Source organism: Bubalus bubalis, chromosome 2 (genome assembly GCF_019923935.1).
Source record: "Bubalus bubalis isolate 160015118507 breed Murrah chromosome 2, NDDB_SH_1, whole genome shotgun sequence".
In the NCBI taxonomy this organism is placed as follows: Eukaryota; Metazoa; Chordata; class Mammalia; order Artiodactyla; family Bovidae; genus Bubalus; species Bubalus bubalis.
The window spans coordinates 79,403,940-79,424,360 of record NC_059158.1 but is presented as its reverse complement, the minus strand read 5'-3'; the positions used below and the strand labels follow the sequence as shown (position 1 = coordinate 79,424,360).

At 39.0% G+C, this 20,421-nt stretch overlaps 1 protein-coding gene and 1 non-coding gene across 2 annotated transcripts; both read left to right on the top strand.

Moving 5' to 3' along the window:
* Window positions 1-2,522: 2,522 nt before the first annotated feature.
* On the top strand, window positions 2,523-9,202 carry G6PC2 (glucose-6-phosphatase catalytic subunit 2). Its single transcript, XM_045162228.1, has 5 exons — window positions 2,523-2,740; window positions 3,314-3,423; window positions 5,526-5,637; window positions 7,629-7,744; window positions 8,691-9,202. The coding sequence occupies exons 1-5, from the start codon at window positions 2,523-2,525 to the stop codon at window positions 9,200-9,202; spliced, it is 1,068 nt and encodes a 355-aa protein (XP_045018163.1).
* Window positions 9,203-12,786: 3,584 nt separating this feature from the next.
* Window positions 12,787-12,924, top strand: LOC123465490. Its single transcript, XR_006640724.1, has one exon. It is a non-coding gene; the product is annotated as a small nucleolar RNA SNORA8 (small nucleolar RNA).
* Window positions 12,925-20,421: the final 7,497 nt, after the last annotated feature.

Below are 20,421 nucleotides of genomic sequence, written 5' to 3'. Positions count from 1 at the left end.
GCTATCTAGGTTGGTCATAACCTTCCTTCCAAGGAGTAAGTGTCTTTTAATTTCATGGCTGCAGTCACCATCTGCAGTGATTTTGAAGCCCCAAAAAATAAAGTCTGACACTGTTTCCACTGTTTCCCCATCTATTTCCCATCAAGTGATGGGACAGGATGCCATGATCTTCGTTTTCTGAATGTTGAGCTTTAAGCCAACTTTTTCACTCTCCTCTTTCACTTTCATCAAGAGGCTTTTGAGTTCCTCTTCACTTTCTGCCATAAGGGTGGTGTCATCTGCATATCTGAGGTTATTGATATTTCTCCCGGCAATCTTGATTCCACCTTGTGTTTCTTCCAGTCCAGAGTTTCTCATGATGTACTCTGCATATTAGTTAAATAAGCAGGGTGACAATATACAGCCTTGATGAACTCCTTTTCCTGTTTGGAACCAGTCTGTCGTTCCATGTCCAGTTCTAACTGTTGCTTCCTGACCTGCATATAGATTTCTCAAGAGGCAGATCAGGTGGTCTGGTATTCCCATCTCTTTCAGAATTTTCCACAGTTTATTGTGATCCACACAGTCAAAGGCTTTGGCATAGTCAATAAAGCAGAAATAGATGTTTTCCTGGAACTCTCTTGCTTTTTCCATGATCCAGCAGATGTTGGCAATTTGATCTCTGGTTCCTCTGCCTTTTCTAAAACCAGCTTGAACCTCAGGAAGTTCACGGTTCACGTATTGCTGAAGCCTGGCTTGGAGAATTTTGAGCATTACTTTACTAGCGTGTGAAATGAGTGCAATTGTGCGGTAGTTTGAGCATTCTTTGGCATTGTCTTTCTTTGGGATTGGAATGAAAACTGACCTTTTCCAGTCCTGTGGCCACTGCTGAGTTTCCCCATAATAAAGTGCCATTAAATGATGGGGCCAGTCCTGTGGCCACAGCTGAGTTTTCTAAATTTGCTGGCATATTGAATGCTTATTTAACTTTTATGCAGAGCTGCTGCTGCTAAGTCACTTCAGTCGTGTCTGACTCTGTGTGACCCCATAGATGGCAGCCCACTGGGCTTCCCCGTCCCTGGGATTCTCCAGGCAAGAACACTTGAGTGGGTTGCCATTTCCTTCTCCAATGCATGAAAGTGAAAAGTGAAAGTGAAGTCACTGTCACATGCTCAGTTGTGTCCGACTCTTAACTACCCCATGGACTACAGCCTACCAGGCTCCTCCATCTGTGGGATTTTCCAGGCAAGAGTACTGGAGTGGAGTGGAGTACATCATGTGAAATGCTGGGCTGGAAGCACAAGCTGGAATCAAGATTGCCAGGAGAGATATCAATTGCCTCAGATATGCAGGGCTTCCCTGATAGCTCAGTTGGTAAAGAATCCACCTGCAATGCAGGAGACCTGGGTTCAATCCCTGGGTTGGGAAGATCCCCTGGAGAAGGGAATGGCTACCCACTCCAGTATCTGGCCTGGAGAATTCCATGGACTATATAGTCCATGGGGTCGTAAAGAATCAGACACGACTGAGCAACTTTCACTTTCACTTTTCAGATATGCAGGTGACACCATCCTTATGGCAGAAAGTGAAGAGGAACTAAAGAGCCTCTTCATGAAGGTAAAAGAGGGGAGTGAAAAAGCTGGCTTAAAACTCAACATTCAAAAAACTAAAATCATGGTATGCAGTCCCATCACTTTATGGCAAATAGATGGGAAAATAATGGATACAGTGACTGACTTTATTTTCTTGGGCTCTGTCACATGAGCAACTCTCCCATGCTCTCAATTGTTTTTGCTAGCCAATAAAAATATACCTCATTCGTAACAGTTCTACCATCTAGTAGACCTACTACTCAGTAATCTCTATATCTGCTTTCTGGCCTCACAGTCGAAAAATAACACATTTCCTTCCAGATTTCATAAACTCCATGTATTTTCTTCTCTGTTCCACATCTCTCATATTATTCTCTTTGCTAATAAGGAAATATTAAAATATTTTTATTTAAACATCTGAAATCAGAAAATACTGTCATATCATATAAACTTTTCATGCCTAGATATTTACTCCTCTGTTTTCCTGAAAGACCCAATAAAATAGTCAAAGAGCCACAGTCTATTTTAAATTAAAAAGCATTGCTTTAAGGGCTATTTGACATGCAGTAATTATTTACATAGTCTTCTAGTGAAGCACAGAAATTGCTAATGTCTCTGCCCTTGAAGGAAATGAACCGTGCAAAAATTTCAAGCAAACATGATCCAACTGTTCACACAAAAGACAGACTGCATAAGAAGTGCATTGTGTCTCTACCCAAATTTCCCCTCAACTTGCCACTGATCTGCATGTACTTCACATCTTTAGCATCAATTAAAATCATAAAGCAGTTGAACTTTTCAGCAGAGGACAGACATGCCCTCTCCACAGATGGTCAGTATCACATGTCACAGTAATGGCTGGACACGCCAAGAGAGTAACGTATAAAAATGGTAGAACTCAGAGCACTTCAGCTCTGCTCACTCTATGTTTAGAACTGCCTCTCTTTCAAGATGGATTTCCTTCATAGGAATGGAGTGCTTGTTATTCAGCATTTGCAGAAGGACTACCGAGCTTACTACAATTTTCTAAATTTTATGTCCAATGTTGGAGATCCCCGGAATATCTTTTCTATTTATTTTCCACTTTGGTTTCAACTTAATCAGACAGTTGGAACTAAGATGATATGGGTAGCAGTCATTGGGGATTGGTTCAATCTTATTTTTAAATGGTAAGCCTTCTGTTTTGTTTCATTCTTCATAAAGCTTCTTCTTAAATTTGTAGCTTTGGCTTAATGATCACATTTCAGATGTGTATAGTTTTACTTGGAAGATTTTTCAAACATACTGGTTAACTTGAAACACCTATTTGTAAATAGAACTTACAAAAAAGCATAGAAGTCTATACTTTATCTGACTTAGAAGTAAATTCCAAAAGCCTATAACATATATGGTGTGATTAACCAAGAAGTGAGTTAAACGAATTGCACCATAATGAACAGATTAATAATTCCAAGGACCACTTTGATATTTTCAGTCTAAGTATCCAAAGCACCGAAATACTTCTCTTGCAAGGAAAAAAGTCCCTGTTTTTATTGGAAAGTAGGATGCCCAAATTCCATATGACTCATCCTCTATAATGAGGGACAGACCAGAACTTAAATTCTTTCAAAGTCTCTCAATAATGAGCTTTCCTCATCAGCAGTCTGCTTGAGTTATTTTTATAGGAGAGAATAGCTAGTCTCCAATTAAGTAACAACTGTGTGTTTAAACATATATGCATATTTATATTTCTTTAAATACAGGATATTATTTGGTCATCGGCCTTACTGGTGGGTCCAAGAAACTCAGATTTACCCAAATCACTCAAGTCCATGCCTTGAACAGTTCCCCACTACATGCGAAACAGGTCCAGGTAAGCTATTAAAGCAGCTTCAGGTTACTAAAGATGTTCCAACAGATAGCCATTGTACATGATTATCACCTAATAACTGTACAATATCATAGAGGGTTTTAAAGAAAACGGTATGGGTGAGGATGCTAAAAGTTCATAAACAAAAATTGCTAGTGAAAAGGGTAAAACTTTTATGAGTAAGAAAATTTCATTTTTAAAAAATTTGTAAAAGGATAAGTTAAAAGAATATTCCCCAAATGATTTTATTCTTGGCAATTTTTTTTTGGAAGGAGGTCATGGTTTGATATAGAAACAAACAAAAGACAATTAACTAGAGCACATTTTTTAAAAACTATATTAAAATACTGGAAATGCTGATTTATCTGCTGCTGTGCACCTTTCAAAGTTATTGTAGATCTGAGAATTACATAAATGAGACAACAGACAGGGTTTCTGTAAGAAAGGTATGGACTTCCTGGTATTACTATTGCCTGCCAAAATTCTCTTTAATCGTAGAGCTATTTCTTTTCACTTTGCTTTTTCTCTCGTGTATACAGTATATAAGTAGACTTCTTGGTCCACTCTCTCATAAGTAAGATTTTGTATGAGTATAAAATCTTTACTATGAGAGTTGAGTTTAAGATTATAAAAAGTTTTAAATATATATATAAGGTAAATTGCATATTGTTTTACTTTGTAAGATTTTGTTATATTGTACCTCCACACAGTTTGTTACATAGCCTCAAATTCTTGGCATTTGACATCCTGAGACTAACCTTGAATACAGTGAATGTGTAAGTTCCTAATAAGTTTTTGGAATATCTTTTTTTTTTTACTACCAAAAAAGTAGGCATCCATCTGTTATAGTACTTATTGCTCTAAAGTATTATTAGTATTATTATTAATACTACTAATATTATATTATTATTATAGTATTAGTAGTAGTAGTAGAATTAGTTATTTAATATCTGACTCCTCCAATAGACTGTGCATTCCATCATGTCAGGGATGCTATGTATTTTATCTTTGTGAAAACAATGCAGGGTGGATGGATGGATGGATAGTATCTGGGACAATTGAAATGCTGCTGCTGCTGCTAAGTCGCTTCAGTCGTGTCCAACTCTCTGCGACCCCATAGACAGCAGCCCACCAGGCTCCCCTGTCCCTGGGATTCTCCAGGCAAGATCACTGGAGTGGGTTGCCATTCAATTGAAATGCTACTTTGGTTTATCCCAGAACTTCCCAGCACATGCTCTGTCTTATGAGACATTTTCTGGAAAAGAAAAAAAGAAATACTACATTTTACATTCATTCCTTGAAGTTTTCCAATGCATGAAACATATAAAAAGCCCTGACAATTTCTGTTTAAGAAATCGATTTGAAAGAAAGAGATCTATAAGTCATAGATTTGTCTTTATTTAATTTGGTGTTTTTCAAAAAGAGACTGATGTTTAAGCTCAATGAATCTCCACTTGGTAAAAACTCAAGGAGTACATCAAAACAAAGTTATTTTTTAAAAAAAGATCTAGTGACATGGGAAAGACATTCTGGGAGTAGAAAGGCTTCCTGTCTGCAGATTTATTCTGCCAGGATTGATGCCACTTTGTAGCTTCCCTTTTCCATTTAATGACTAAGACTCCTAGTGCAGCAACCAGTTACAAGATGGGCATGGGGCTAGCTAGTACATAGCAGTTAGTTGGGAAATCAGACACAGCAGTGATAGCTTTAATATGTTTGACTTTTCAGCCCAAGGAAAATAAGCTGATTCAAGATTCAATCCAAGTACTTCAATTTTGTCATCAGTTAAAAACAATTAGATATGAAGAATGACTAAGGATGTGGCAGATTTTTTGATGCAACAGCCTGAGTTCTTAATTAGACTTGAACATTTTGATTTCTGGACTTCAATGAACTTGAATAACCTGGGGAAATTTTTTGAAATGGTATTTGACTCAATTTTCTTTATTTCTACCCATTACTAAACAGTACATATAGCCTATGTCCTATGGCTTTTTTCTGAGTTATTTGTAATATTCATGGCTAATATGCTATTCTATTGTCCATTTCTGATAGTTGTACTCTATTAACCGCCTTTCAAATGGATTGCCACTTTCTTGTTGCAGGAAGTCCATCTGGCCACGCGATGGGTTCATCATGCGTCTGGTATGTCATGGTGACAGAGGCCCTGAGCCACGCCATCAGTCAGATGGATAAGTCTTTTATCACTCTGCACAGGTCAGCTTTGCTCCAATCTCTGTAGCCCTGGAACATGACAGTTTAAACACAGAAAGTCTTTTTAAAAATTCAGTTTAGTGTAATTTTAGTTATTGAAATGTGCTTATTCAGTTCTATCATAGCCAATATAGCAAAATGAATAGGAGATTAATATTTTGCTTTTAAGATAATACGCTAATTAGCTCACAATGATTACCACATTACAGGGTTGGAAATGTTTAATTGATTAATGACTTTTTAAATGTGCTTTTGGGGTTCCCATAATACTATACTCATTTTAGTAGTTCATAAATAAATCATCTAAATTATATAAGGAAGTATTTTTCCATGCATATTCCCTTACTTTAAACAAATTTTTGAGAAGCCTCATTCCCCTCGAATGCATTGGTTACTTTAGTATAATTATGCTTTCTTCTTTGACTAACTAATAATTTTGACATAAATAACATATTTTCTAGCTTTAAATATTATGCAATCTTTTAATTTAAAACGTCCAGAAGCAAACTTAAATTCTAATGTTAGTAGATTTAATGTTAGTAGATTCATAACATTCTGAAAGGCCTAGACCTTTAAATTATTCAAAATTTTTATACTTTTTCCTTCTTTTCTTTCCTGATATACTTTAACTATCATTAAAATAATGTTGAGCATCACTTTAATCATAAATTATTAGGCAGTCTGAGATAAGATTCTCCAGTTAATTGCATAAAAGCTACTATAAGATACACCATTACATTAAAGCTCTTTATAATAAAGAATTTCCAAGTTCCATCTCATATTCCACTTTTCAGAGTAATATTGGGTAATATACAAAACAAATAACCAAAGGAATTTGGGCATCTTTAAAATTTATCCTAATGAGACTGTGACCTGTATGCCTTAAGGTATTCATTATCCAATCCAAAACAACAATGGTAAAAAACATGTTGTCATCTTTAAAAATTAGCATTTTCTATCCATAGACAATTTTTCAGAGCAGCAATCTAGATAAGCCTTGCCTTTTCTCTGTAGTTCATTTTCTCCTCCAGTTCCTGGAAAATTATTTGTTTGTTCTCAAAAAAAAAAATTCTCGACTCTTCTTTGATTCTTATAACTGCATCATTTCGTTGATCCATCAAAACGTACTGAGTGCCCACACCTTACCTAAATATTACCACATCCTTGTTGATTCTTCTTCCATATGGATACCCCCTGCTTACTTTCTCTTTGAAAGTCTTGTTTCTCTCTATTCCTTAACTTTTCAATATCCAAAATTAAGTCCAATTATCAGGGACAAATCATTCAGAACCATCAAGGGTTCCTAGAACTCATTATTGCTAATATTTTTTATTAAAATGATGAACATTGCTTGGACTTAAATATTTTTATAAGTTTTCTGCATACTACTGCTTCTAATTCAACATATATAACCCATAGGTCACTTTCTGTTTCTTATTTTCTACGTGTCAAAAACCAAGGAACCAGGACTCTTGAGAGCTTGAGAGTCTTGAAATTAAACCCAATGAAAACTTGCCCTTGATGGAATGCCTGTGTGCTTTTCATCAGATCGGCAGCTGCCTCTTCTGTGAGTTTTCTTCAAGCAAAGAGACGTTGAGAGAGGAAAGAGGAAGCACATATAACAAGGAGTAAAAATATATATAATTTATTCTAGACCACTGTAAATATTAATAATTCCCCCAAGCTTGAATTTCCCTTCATTAGAATAATTATCAGGATGCCAAGTCGGTTTCTTTTTACAGCATTTATTAAAATTTCACAATATAGCCTAGTACTGGTTCAGTTTAATGCATCGATAAATATAGAAACATCTGTTAAAACATTTGAAATCCTATGGAGTGCAAACAAAATTGAAAGACCCTCTAGAATTATGATATTACATCACAGCTAGAAGATTCCTCTATGAAAGATCATCTGGTGTCAATCCCCCGCCCATTTTTATGAGTGATACAATTTCTTTGCTTTTTATGCTTATCTCTATTTTTCCATTGTAGACTGACTTGGTCATTTCTTTGGAGTCTCTTTTGGTTGATTCAAATCAGTGTCTGCATCTCCAGAGTATTCATAGCAACACATTTTCCTCATCAAGTTATTCTTGGAGTAATTGGTGGTAAATATGATCACTTATCTTTTGTTTATCATTGAAAGCTTTAGTGTCCTTTGTTTTATGTTGTCAGATTCTCCCTGCTAACTGATTCCCCAAACTCAGGTAATTCTATCAAGCCACTGATATTTAATGCTGCCCTAGGAGCTTAAGTGGTTCTTCATATCTCTCAAATTCTCCATACAGGCGATGGTACACATTCTCACTCAAAAGTATAAGCGCATAACCTCTGGGTGACACGGTTGGGCTTATCTAAAGTGTGACTAGTGCTGAGTCCAACTCCCGAACCACCACGAAGGACAGTGTGCTTGTGTCTTGGTTTGGGAGACTTAATAATGGCCTTCCAACCTGCACACCATGTCACTCTCTCGGAAACACCTGCAGTGATTATTACCTAACTGTGGACTTCATTCAGCAGCTGCTTTGTATTTCTACCAGCATTCACAATGATCAAGTTTCCGCTTTTCAACTCCACATATCTTTCAAAGGCTCTCTACATTAACTGGCTCTGGCAATTGAAATATTAATTGCAAGCACCTAGATGAGTTCTCCAGAGAAGGCAATGGCAACCTACTCCAGTGTTCTTGCCTGGAGAATCCCATGGACAGGGGAGCCTGGTGGGCTGCTGTCTATGGGGTCGGACAGAGTCGGACATGACTGAAGTGACTTAGCAGCAGCAGATCAGCGCTCTGCCTATAAAGTGGGTTGTCATTCAGTGCCCTGGACTCCTGAAAATCCCCCCTGTGCTAATGCGGATGGGTAAAAGGCCATGGGAAAAGTGAGGTTTCAGTTACTGCCTTAAAAAAACAGGCTTTGGAAAATGGATAGAACCTAGGTTTCTACAGCACTTTATCATTGAAAAATGTGGCTAAATTCTTTAATGCAGAGAGGGATGATTCCTGAGAGTCTCAAAGGCACACAGTTCTGTTCAGTGTTGCTTTCCAATCCCCAGGCGTCCTGGTAGCGGAGGTCTTTGAATACACTCCAGGTATCCAAACAGCCAGCCTGAGCATATACCTGAAGACCAACCTGTTCCTCTTCCTGTTTGCACTTGGCTTTTACCTGCTTCTCAGACGTCTTGACATTGACCTGCTGTGGTCCGTGCCCATAGCCAAGAAGTGGTGCGCCAACCCCGACTGGATCCACATTGACACCACACCTTTTGCCGGACTTGTGAGAAACCTCGGGGTCCTCTTTGGCTTGGGCTTTGCAATTAACTCAGAGATGTTCCTCAGGAGCTATCGAGGAGAAAACGGCTACAGGCTGAGCTTCCGGCTGCTCTGTGCCCTGGTCTCGCTGACCACCCTGCAGCTCTACCATTTCATCAAGATCCCCACTGACACCGAGTATTTGTTTTACGTGCTGTCTTTCTGTAAAAGTGCGTCCATCCCACTGACTGTGGTTGCCCTGATTCCCTACTGTATTCATATGTTAATGAAACCAAGTGCCAAAAAGCTTAATTAGAATTGTGTGGAGGGTTAGTGCCTGTGGCCCCAGGATGACACTACCCCATGCTCACATAGGACCAACAGGGCAGAGAGAAACTGGAGGCTCCCAGTTGGAGGTCACAAATGGCAGCCATAAGACCCAGTCCATTCACATATATGTTTAGTTTGGCCTTCAGAGTTACCTGTGTTCCCCTGTCTTTTAGAGTGTATGTTAGTCAACCATTCCTGTTTGACTTTTTGTGACCCCCAGGGATGGTAGCCTGCTAGGCTCCTCTGTCCATGGAATTCTTCAGGCAAGAATACTGGAGTGGGTAGCCATTCCCTTCTCCAGGGGATCTTCCCCACCTAGGGTTTGAACCCTGGAACTCCTGCATTGCAGGCAGATCTTTTACCCCTGAGCCCCCAGAGAAGCCCTAAATTTAGATTAGCTGCCAATATTTTAAAACCAGGATATTTGACATAAAAGTTTGAATTTCTGTATTTTCCTGAATAATCTGACTGTCTGGTCACGCAGGGCCTGCATTCCCACCTGGAGACAATCCACTGCAGCTGACTGTCACCAGGAGACGTGCGCTCTGCATGTCGCTGTTTTCAGTACCTTAGAGAACCACCAGTATCAGAAAACTGTATCATCGTAAAGTCAGGTTGCTTTTGGCTCCTGTGGGCATTTTAATGGCAGTCAGATCTGATCCCCTCAGTGATTAGATAAGGAAATGGAGGTTTATTCAGGTGAAAAAACGCACTGTTACCACACCACCATCAGAACATTAGAATCCAATCTTCTGACACGTATTTACACGACACTGTATTTTGTTTCTTCAAGAGGTAAAAATCTATAGGAATGAATGCTTTTACATAGGTTCTATGATGTTTGCCATGCAAGTTGGTAATTTTTTCAGAAATGACCTTAAAATATTGTATCCTGTTTGACTTATATCAGGTATGCTGGGTACGGATGGGGCCAGCAGTAGCTCTAGTTATGGTTACATATCCACAGGGAAGGAAAGAGGCTGAGTTACTTTCTGGACTTGAATCTCTTCTTAACTCTTGACTCTGTTTTATGGTAGTACTTTCCAACATTTTAATAAACTCTTCTGAAGATTCTCTGCTTAGAACATTATTTACTCCACCCCAAGGTTTATCTCTTCATTATGTCATCCTTATATGTTATTTTTAGGAGCTAATCTTTCAAAACCAGGGAAATCAAGTGCCTTCCTGTAGGTCATGCTCTAACCCAGGAAAACTGTGAAATGCTTATATTTATTAGTTGAGTTCTGCATATACTGAACTGTGATGAAAATATACAGCTTTCCTTTAGAAAGTTATTATTGATGGAATGCTAACATATTAAAAGTTTTTCAGTAAACTTCTTTCCCCTTCGTTGGACCTAGTAATTCTAAACTTTAAGTTGATAACTATTTCATTTCAATCGAGTATATTCTGAGTCAGATTTTGCTACATATTGTAGTGACCTGTGATCTGCCACAATGCTTTATGTAACTCTTCTGAAGAATACCAATATATGAATTATTTTAGATATTATATTAAATAAGCCATAAATATGTATGAAAACAACAGTTCTAGCAAGTGCTATTTGACAAAATATTAGTTGAGGCTAACAAAACCTCTCAAAATCAAAGTAATTATTTGTCCCTTTCTAAGTGTGGAGATCCAACCAGTCCATTCTGAAGGAGATCAGCCCCGGGATTTCTTTGGAAGGAATGATGCTAAAGCTGAAACTTCAGTACTTTGGCCACTTCATGCAAAGAGTTGACTCATTGGAAAAGACTCTGATGCTGGGAGGGATTGGGGGCAGGAGGAGAAGGGGACGACAGGGGATGAGATGGCTGGATGGCATCACTGACTTGATGGACGTGAGTCTGAGTGAACTCTGGGAGTTGGTGAGGGACAGGGAGGCCTGGCGTGCTGTGATTCATGGCGTCGCAAAGAGTCCGACACGACTGAGTGACTGATCTGATCTGAAGAGTACTTACAAAGTATAAGCTGTTACTTTTACAAGACACAATTTGTGATAGCCTTTGTTAAAAAAGGTAACTGAACTTGGTTTCGGAGGTTGAGTGATTCCTAAGCAAGAAGGTGAAGATGATGAATGATTATGTTAAGAATGAAATTTTTCTCATGTCTACGGGGCCTTTGGGTGAAAGAGATATGATACTAAAGGTGTTGCCCCTTGTTCATTAGTTCAATCCCTGCCACCTCACCCCACACTTGATCAGTAGAAAGTCACACCAATCCTTTAATCCTTTATGAAGCACAGGTTCAATCCCTGGATCAGTAAGATTTCCTGGAGAAGGAATTGGCAACCGACTCCAGTATTCTTGCCTGGAGAATCTCATGGACAGAGGAGCCTGGCAGACTGCAGTCCATGGATAGCACAGAGTCAGACACGACTGAAGTGACTAAGCACACGTGCCTCATTCCCTACAACTCTGCACTTGTCAGAGCTCTTATTCCTGTCTGAGAGCCCTCTATCAAAGTTTCATTTGAAATTAGTAATGTTTGTTTGGAAGAATCACCCATCCCGACACAGCATCAGCCTGCTGTCACCAAGGCCTGAGGAAAGTGGGATGCTGATACCCAGTGGGATTCTGCTGCAATGTTTGACTCCACTGTAAATCCCTTCTTGACTCTCACAGAGAAGTTCTCTTCAGCCACCACATTGCAAGTCCTGTCTTTGGGGTGATGCATGGTCCTCAGTAGGGGAGTAGGATGAGGTATGGGCTCATTTTCTATGATTAATCCCCAACAACTCAAACCCCATCTGCCATAAAGTCCTAAAGTCCCCATGTGGTGAAATTCCCCTCTTTGCTCTAGTTGAAGTCTCCTGGAGGGATTCATATGGTGGCGAGCTGCTTTTGCAAACTGAAACTGCTTAGACAGCTAGAGGAAGAGCTTCTCACTGCCTTGGAGAAAATGCCTGCCTCTAATCCAGATGGAAAAGACTCTACTGGTTCCAAATTATTTGCCAAAAGTAAGGGAAATTGAGCTCATTTGACTTACTATAACTTAACCATATATTCAAAATGTCTACACAGCTACATATTCAGAAGAAAAGTGTCAATATGAGTTTTCAAGATGAGAAATCTAGACAGGGGACTTGAGAAACTGTCTAATCAAGCATACATTTGAAAGTAATGCAAATTAATTTATTATTGCTGAAACTAGCTACCAAGAAGAGTGTTGAATCTCTTTCCTTTGACAACCCATTGAAAGGATGTCTGCCTCATAGGGTTAAGTTGGTGCATTCTCTATGCCTATTTCAGTATAACAGAAGGATGATTTTTAAAATTCTTGTAAGATGCCCTTGAAGCTCAAAGTTGTATCTCTCAATGCTTTATATTTATTCACACCCTGTAAATAAATTTGGTGCATACAAAAAAAAAAAAACAAACACCTTGGTATAAGAGAAAGTCAAAAGACTTGTTTTTTAAGAAGTTATTCATTTCTTAAGGATATGAAGCCTGTATGTTCCATATTCCAGCACTTCAATTGAACTTTTACAGTAATGGAAATGTTCTATGTTTGTGCTGTCCAATGTTGTAGCCACTAGACATGTATGGCTATTAAAATGCATTTCATTGCACTGCATGGTATCTGCATTCAGCAGTTTGTTCCTGCTGGCTGTTCAAAAGACAGTGCGATATAAATTCAGTATCTGGCATCGTTGGTTTTTTTTGCTTTGTGCATGTTAGACCTGGTATTTCTACTGATACAGTATCCTTTTAGTTTCTTATACTGGTCAGTTTGACAGAATCTTCAAAAGTAACTAATACTTTTTTTTCCTACGGTTGTCATTAAGAACTAGACAGATCCCATCTCCTGACCCTAAACAGGATCCTATAGTAAACTTCTTGAGGAAACTGGATCTTGAAGATTACAGGTGGCAAACTTTGAAGTGAACTCCACTGAGGATCTAAGAGGCCCAACTAAAACTGTGGCATCACAGCTGTGGATTGAGCAGAACTTTTTGAAAGGGCTACCTTGAAGATGACAACCTTGGAGGAGCTATGGTGATTGGCAGTGGAAAGAATCAGGACGTGTGAAAAATCCTTAAAAATTTATTGACTTAAATAACTTTGTCTATGTTATGAATAAAAAGAAACCTTTGTGCAGAAAGTCAGCATATAAAAAATGCATTTCATTACTTTCTTGAAATGCAGCTAACACAACTGATGAATTGCATTTTAAAATTTTATTTATTTTTAATTAAAGTTAAATAGTTGTGTGCATCTATGGCTACTGAATTGGATAACACAGATCAAATCACACAGTGCTTTTCCCTGAAAAAAAATTGTGTTTTTTCTTTTTAATTTATTTTTTAATTGAAGGATAGTTGCTTTACAGAATTTTGTTGTTTTCTGTCAAACCTCAACACAAATCAGCCATCAGTTCAGTTCGGTTCAGTTGCTCAGTTGTGTCTGACTCTTTGAGACCCCATGAATCGCAGCACACCAGGCCTCCCTGTCCATCACCATCTCCCGGAGTTCACTCAAACTCACGTCCATCGAGTCAGTGATGCCATCCAGCCATCTCATTCTCTGTTGTCCCCTTCTCCTCCTGCCCCCAATCCCTCCCAGCATCAGAGTCTTTTCCAATGAGTCAACTCTTTGCATGAAGTGGCCAAAGTACTGGAGTTTCAGCTTTAGCATCATTCCTTCCAAAGAACACCCAGGACTGATCTCCTTCAGAATGAACTGGTTGGATCTCCTTGCAGTCCAAGGGACTCTCGAGTCTTCTCCAACACCTCAGTTCAAAAGCATCAATTCTTCGGTGCTCGGTTTTCTTCACAGTCCTAGGTATACATATATCCCCTCCCTTTTGAACCTCCCTCCCATTTCCCTCCCCAACCCATTCCTCTAGGTTGATAGAGAGCCCCTGTTTGAGTTTCCTGAGCCATACAGCAAATTCCCATTAGCTTTCTATTTTACATATGGTAATGTAAGTTTCAATGTTACTCTTTCCATGCATCTCACCCTCTCCTCCCCTCTCTCCATGTTCATGAGTCTATTCTCTATGTCTGTTTCTCCATTGCTGCCCTGTAAATAAGTTCTTCAGCACCATTCTTCTAGATTCCATATATATGTGTTAGAATATGATATTTACCTTTCTCTTTCTGACTCACTTCATTCTGTATAATAGGTTCTAGTTTCATCCACCTCATCAGAACTGACTCAAAGGCATTCCTTTTTTTGGCCTAGTAACATTCCATTGTGTATATGTACACAACTTCTTTATCCATTCATCTGTCGATGGACATCTAGGTTACTTCCGTGTTCTAGCTATTGTAAATAGTGCTGCAATGAACAATGGGATACATGTGTCCTTTTCAATTTTGGTTTCCTCAGGCTATACGCATAGGAGTGGGATTGCTGGGTCATATGGTGGTTTTATTCCTAGTTTTTAAAGGAATCTCCATACCATCTTCCATAGTAGCTGTATCAATTTACATTCCCACCAACAGTGCAAGAGCGTTCCCTTTTCTCCACACCCTCTCCAGCATTTATTGTTTGTAGACTTTTTGGTGATGGCCATTCTGACTGGTGTGAGGTGATATCTCATTGTGGTTTTGATTTGCATTTCTCTAATAATAAACGATGTTGAGCCATCTGTATGTCTTCTTTGGAGAAATGTCTGTTTAGGTCTTTTTCCCACTTTTTGATGGGTTGTTTGTTTTCCTGGCATTGAGTTGTATGAACTGCTTGTGTATTTTGGAAACTAATCCTTTGTCAGTTGTTTCATTTGCTATTATTTTATCCCAGGCCAGGGGTTGTCTTTTGATTCTTGCTTATAGTTTCCTTCGCTGTGAAGAAGCTTTTAAGTTTAATCAGGTCCCACTTATTTACTTTTGTTTTTATTTCTGTTACTTTAGGAGGTAGGTCATAGGGGATCTTGCTTTGATTTATGTCATCAAGAGTTCTGCCTATGTTTTCCTCTAAGAGTTTTATAGTTTTGGGTCTTACCTTTAGGTCTTTAATCCATTCTGAGTTTATCTTTGTGTATGGTGTTGGGAAGTGTTCTAATTTCTTTCTTTTACATGTAGCTGTCCCATTTTCCCAGCACCATTTATTGAAGAGGCTGCCTTTGCTCTATTGTATATTCTTGCCTCCTTTGTCAAAAATAAGGTACCCATAGGTGCATGGGTTTATTTCTGAGCTCTCTATCTCTTGTTCCATTGGTCTATATTTCTGTTTTTGTGCCAGTACCATACTGTCTTAATGACTGTAGCTTTGTATTATAATCTGAAGTCAGGAAGGTTGATTCTTCTAGCTCCATTCTTCTTTCTCAGGACTACTTTGGCTATTCAGGGTCTTTTGTGTTTCCATATGAATTGTGAAATTTTTTTGTTCTAGTTCTGTGGAAAATGCCATTGGAAATTTGATAGGGATCGCAATGAATCTGTAGATTGCATTTGGTAGTACAGTCATTTTCACAATATTGATTCTTCCTACCCAGGAACATGGAATATCTCTCCATCTGTTTAATGTCATCTTTGATTTCTTTCATTAGTGTCTTATAATTTTCTGTGTACAGTTATTTTGTCTCCTTAGGTAAGTTTATTCCTAGATATTTAATTCTTTTTGTTGCAATGGTGAATGGGATTGATTCCATAACTTTTCTTTCCGATTTTTCATTGTTAGTGTATAGAAATGCAAGTGATTTCTGTGTATTGATTGTGTATCTTGCAACTTTGCTAAATTTCCTGATTAGCTCTAGTAATTTTCTGATACTATCTTTAGGATTTTCTATGTACAGTATCATGTCATCTGCAAACAGTGAGAGCTTTACTTCTTCTTTTCCAATTTGGATTCCTTTCATTTCTTTTTCTTCTCTGATTGCTGTATCTAGGACTTCCAAAACTATGTTGAATATTAGTGGTGAAAGTGGACACACTTGTCTTGTTCCTAATCTCAGGGGGAATGCTTTCAGTTTTTCACCATTGAGAATAATGTTTGCTGTAGGCTTATCATATATGGCCTTTACTATGTTGAGGTAGGTTCCTTCTATGCCCATTTTTTGAAGAGTTTTGGTTATAAATGGGTGCTGAATTTTGTCAGAGGCTTTTTCTATATCTATTGAGATTATCATATGATTTTTATCTTTCAGTTTGTTAATATGGTGTATCACATTGATTGATTTGCATGTATTGAAGAATCCTTGTATTCTAGGAATAAACCCAACTTGATCATGGTGTATGAGCTTTTTGATGTGTTGCTGAATTCTGTTCGCTAAAATTTTGAGGATTTTTGCATCTATGTTCATCAGTGATATTGGTGTTCTTTTTTTGTGTTGTGGTTGTCTGGTTTTGGTACCAGGGTGATGGTAGCCTCATAGAATGAGTTTGGAGGTGTTCCTTCCTCTGCAATTTTTTGAGAGTTTTAGAAGGATAGGCATTAGCTCTTCTCTAAATGTTTGATAGAATTCTCCTGTGAAGTCAAAAATAGTTTTTTATATTGTCACCTGTACCACATTCCTATGAGACAATGTGAGTTGATATTAATTGCTTTATTTCATGTAGAAAAATTTGCTGGTGAAACATGGACAAGGTATATTTATTCCAGTCTGGAGATCTTCTGATTAGCTCATGGATGTTACTTTTCAGATGAAAAAAAAAAATAGCTACTGTCAACAAGGTATAAAACATGCATGTGTATGCATGCTAAATTGCTTCAGTCGTGTCTGACTCTTTGTGACCTCATGGATTGTAGCCCACCAGGCTCCTCTGTCTATGGGGATTCTTAAGGCAAGATACTGGAGTGGGTTGCCATCCCCTTCTCCAGGGGATCTTCCCAACCCAGGGGTCAAACCCACATCTCTTAAGTCTCCTGCATTGACAGGCAGGTTCTTTACCACTAGTGCCACCTGTGAAGCCCACAAAACATGCATGGTGATAAGTAAATCCCATTGTGATGTTTATACATTTGAAAGGAAATTTTTAAAAGCTAATAGTAAATTGCTGTGATTTTGAGGAAAATCCTCTGCAGATCTGAAAGTCTCTCTGTGGAGCTCTCTTGTCTTACTCTGTTCTATGGACTGGAACCACCTTGGTCTTCCAGGACTCTTAGCTCTGTTGCCTCAGACCAGAGAGTCTGGGTTTTTCCTCCCTCTGTGCCCCAGAAACCCTTGAAGGGTCACAAAACTGAGTGGAGCTTTATCCAATATTCCTATGGATGGATGACATCCTGACCAAGTTTTCCTGCTTGGCTGGGTCTGTCATACCTATACTCTGGATACCAGTACTTCTGAAGATATTCAGAAACTGTTTAAAAAGAATCGCCAATGTCTAGTTGCACCTGAGGATTTGGCCCTCATTGACTGACTGTCCAAGCCTCTCTGGAAATTGCAAACAGCCTCCTGGAAAAATGGACCTCAAAGTTTCCAAGAGACTAAAGTAGTGTTCCTAATTTTTCCTTCCCCTTATCTTTAATGCTTTCTGAGGCTAATTCCATACTGAAGGTAAAGCAGTGGTACTTCTTTTTTTAAATCTTCATTTTGTTTTTTCTTTTAAAAAATGCTAATGGCAAGCAAGGTCTATAAGAAGCAATATTTCAGAAACTTCTGCCAAATGACAGCAACTCATTAGAAAACTCTAAGAAATATAAGTGCTTCCTTTTAGTTTTGCAGAGGACGAATGCAATTTATGTCAAATCTGTGGCTGATTTGGTGTGGAGTACTAATTATTGTCTTTGCTGTTCTTTGATGGTGATCACAGTGATGACCTGGAAGAAATTACATCTTGTTTCTTTTGGCAGCACAGATGTGATTGCACTCAAAGAGGGAAGAAAATCAAAGATTGAGGTTATAAAGGTTAATGTAAGACCGATTAATTATTTTCTGTTTGAATTTTTAAATTTCTTCTAATCTTTTTTTGAAGATTTTGCCATAAGATTTCTGACTTTGTCTTCAGCCCAAAACCTGTGATATTTTCCCTGAAGACCACTGTGTTCTAAAGAAGCTGCTGGGGACCAGGGAGGGTAAGGAGAGAAGGGTGGCAGCTGTGTTCCTGCCTAGAGGGGTTTGTGGCACAGACCAGGGCCTGCCCCCAGGAGCGATCAATGCCACCCACCTCGGCCCATCTCCAGTGCTGGTGCATGTGGGAGCCGCAACCTCTGCCCTGGGACAGCCTGGGCACTCTTCAGGAGGAGCAGACTCATGTGTGTCTGGGAAAGAAACCCAGAGCTGGTTAAGATAAAGAGCTTCCTTTCTCCTCCAGCTCCCCCCTGCCTTTCATATCAAGTGGGCCAATCACATCCCAACTTCTGGTCAAGGACTTGACTTCTCCTTGGATTCAGTCTGTATCTGAGAAACAGTACAGGCCAGAATGTGATGTCTCCTCACATACCCTGCCATGATGGAAGAGGTTTTCTAAAGGTTCACCTTGCATTCACCCCTCACTGCCTTTCTTAGACACCACCATTGCCCTCAAGCTCAACAATTGTGCATTGAAAGCATCTGATCCTTGAGATCTCTTTTTCTTCAGAATCATTCCGAACTCTGCCTTTTTATAATTTCTTTTTGAATGAAAGAAATCATAGAGGCCTTGCTGTCTTTATATTTAAAGATTGCATTGACTTAACAAGGGGGAAGTAAATATTCCTGTCTGAGTTTGTGAAATTTTTGTGTGAGTCTAACTCTTTTAGCATTGAGGTGTTGATGCCCTGCTCATGCTGGCCAATCAAAAAGTGGCACCACATGTCCCTGTATAGATCCCCAAAGGTGTCAGTAACTCAAGGGGGCAAGTGTTAGCAGATCCACAGACAGATAGATGTACGAAAGACTTTGGGGAGCTTAGCAGCAAGTACCCTGGATCGAGTTCTTTGACTAGGTTCTAACATGTCTCTGTGTTTAACTCCTGGGATGCTGGGAGTCCTTTTAATGTTGGTGGATTCAGTTGACCAGTTTCTCAAATGAGAGACTTAAAATGGACTTAGGATGAAAGGTTCCTTCTAGTTCTGAAATTCTGCAGCTCTAAGGATCTCATTCCATAAAACTGGAAGAGGCAATTACATTAAATGTTGTGTGTGCTGCCGCTCAGTCGTATCCGACTTTTTGTGGCCCCATGGTAGTCCACCAGGCTCCTCTGTCCGTGGAATTTTCCAGGCGAGTGTACTGGAGTCGGTTGCCATTTCCTGCTCTGGGACATCTTCCCAATCCAAGGATCACCTGCGTCTCCTGCATTCCAGGCAGATTCTTTACCACTGAGCCACCTGGGAAGCCCTTACATTAAAATTTACTTACTTGCAATGAACAAGGCTGTAAATTCTAAAGTGTGCTCCATTTTGTAATATGATACTTTAATAAGCAGGTTTAGATTTATATAATACATTTGGTCTTTAAAACATCCTCTTCCAATTAGAATCTGAATTGTATCACTAAGAAAAGAGATGCATAGAGATGTGAAATAATCTAACTGATGTTTGAGGCCAAAAATAGCCACATGAAAATATTCACAGATTTCCTACTTGCTTATTTTACATAAGGAAGAAACTATTAGTCTCTCAGTCCTGTCTGACTCTCTGTGACCCCATGGACTATAACCCACCAGGCTCCTCTGTCCATGGAATTCTCCAGGCATGAATACTGGAACGGGTAGCCATTCCCTTCTCCAGGGGATCTTCCCAACCCAGGGATCAAACCTGGGTCTCCTTCATTGTAGGCAGATTTTTTACCATCTGAACCACCAGGAAAGCCCCTTTCTCTCTGTATCAACCTAGTGGGGTAGGATGGGGAGAGAGATAGGAGGGAGGGTCAAAAGGGAGGGGATATATGTACACCTATGGCTGATTGATGTTGAGGTTTGACAGAAAAAAAACAAAATTCTGCAAAGCAATTATCTTTCAATAAAAAAAATTAACAAAAAAGAAAAGAAAGAAAGCCCCTATCTTACAAAAGAGATTCTGTAACTAAATCACCAGCTCTATTTCCCTTTCCTTAACATCCTAAAGAGGATATTCTTCTTGCTGGAAGAAATCCTAGTGGGATATGTATGGTAACAGGCTGACTGAGAAGAAGGGGAAGGACAAAAAAAGTCTGCTTTGTGTGAAGAAGGCTTGGAGGTACTTAACCAACTCTGCTATATGAGAAAAGTGATTAGAACTTTGAAATAGCATATTAGTAAGTTTGTTGTGAACTAATTACGGATCTCTCAAAGACATAAGGGGCTTCCCTGGTAACTCAGCTGGTGAAGAATCCACCTGTACTGCAGGAGACCCTGGT

Bases quoted from the DNA above. Each gene is read 5' to 3' on its own strand.
- G6PC2 (XM_045162228.1), top strand. From the start codon at position 2,523: ATGGATTTCCTTCATAGGAATGGAGTGCTTGTTATTCAGCATTTGCAG. The intron at 2,741-3,313 runs GTAAGCCTTCTG...CTTTAAATACAG, and splicing joins TTCAATCTTATTTTTAAATG to GATATTATTTGGTCATCGGC. The intron at 7,745-8,690 runs GTAAATATGATC...TCCAATCCCCAG, and splicing joins TATTCTTGGAGTAATTGGTG to GCGTCCTGGTAGCGGAGGTC.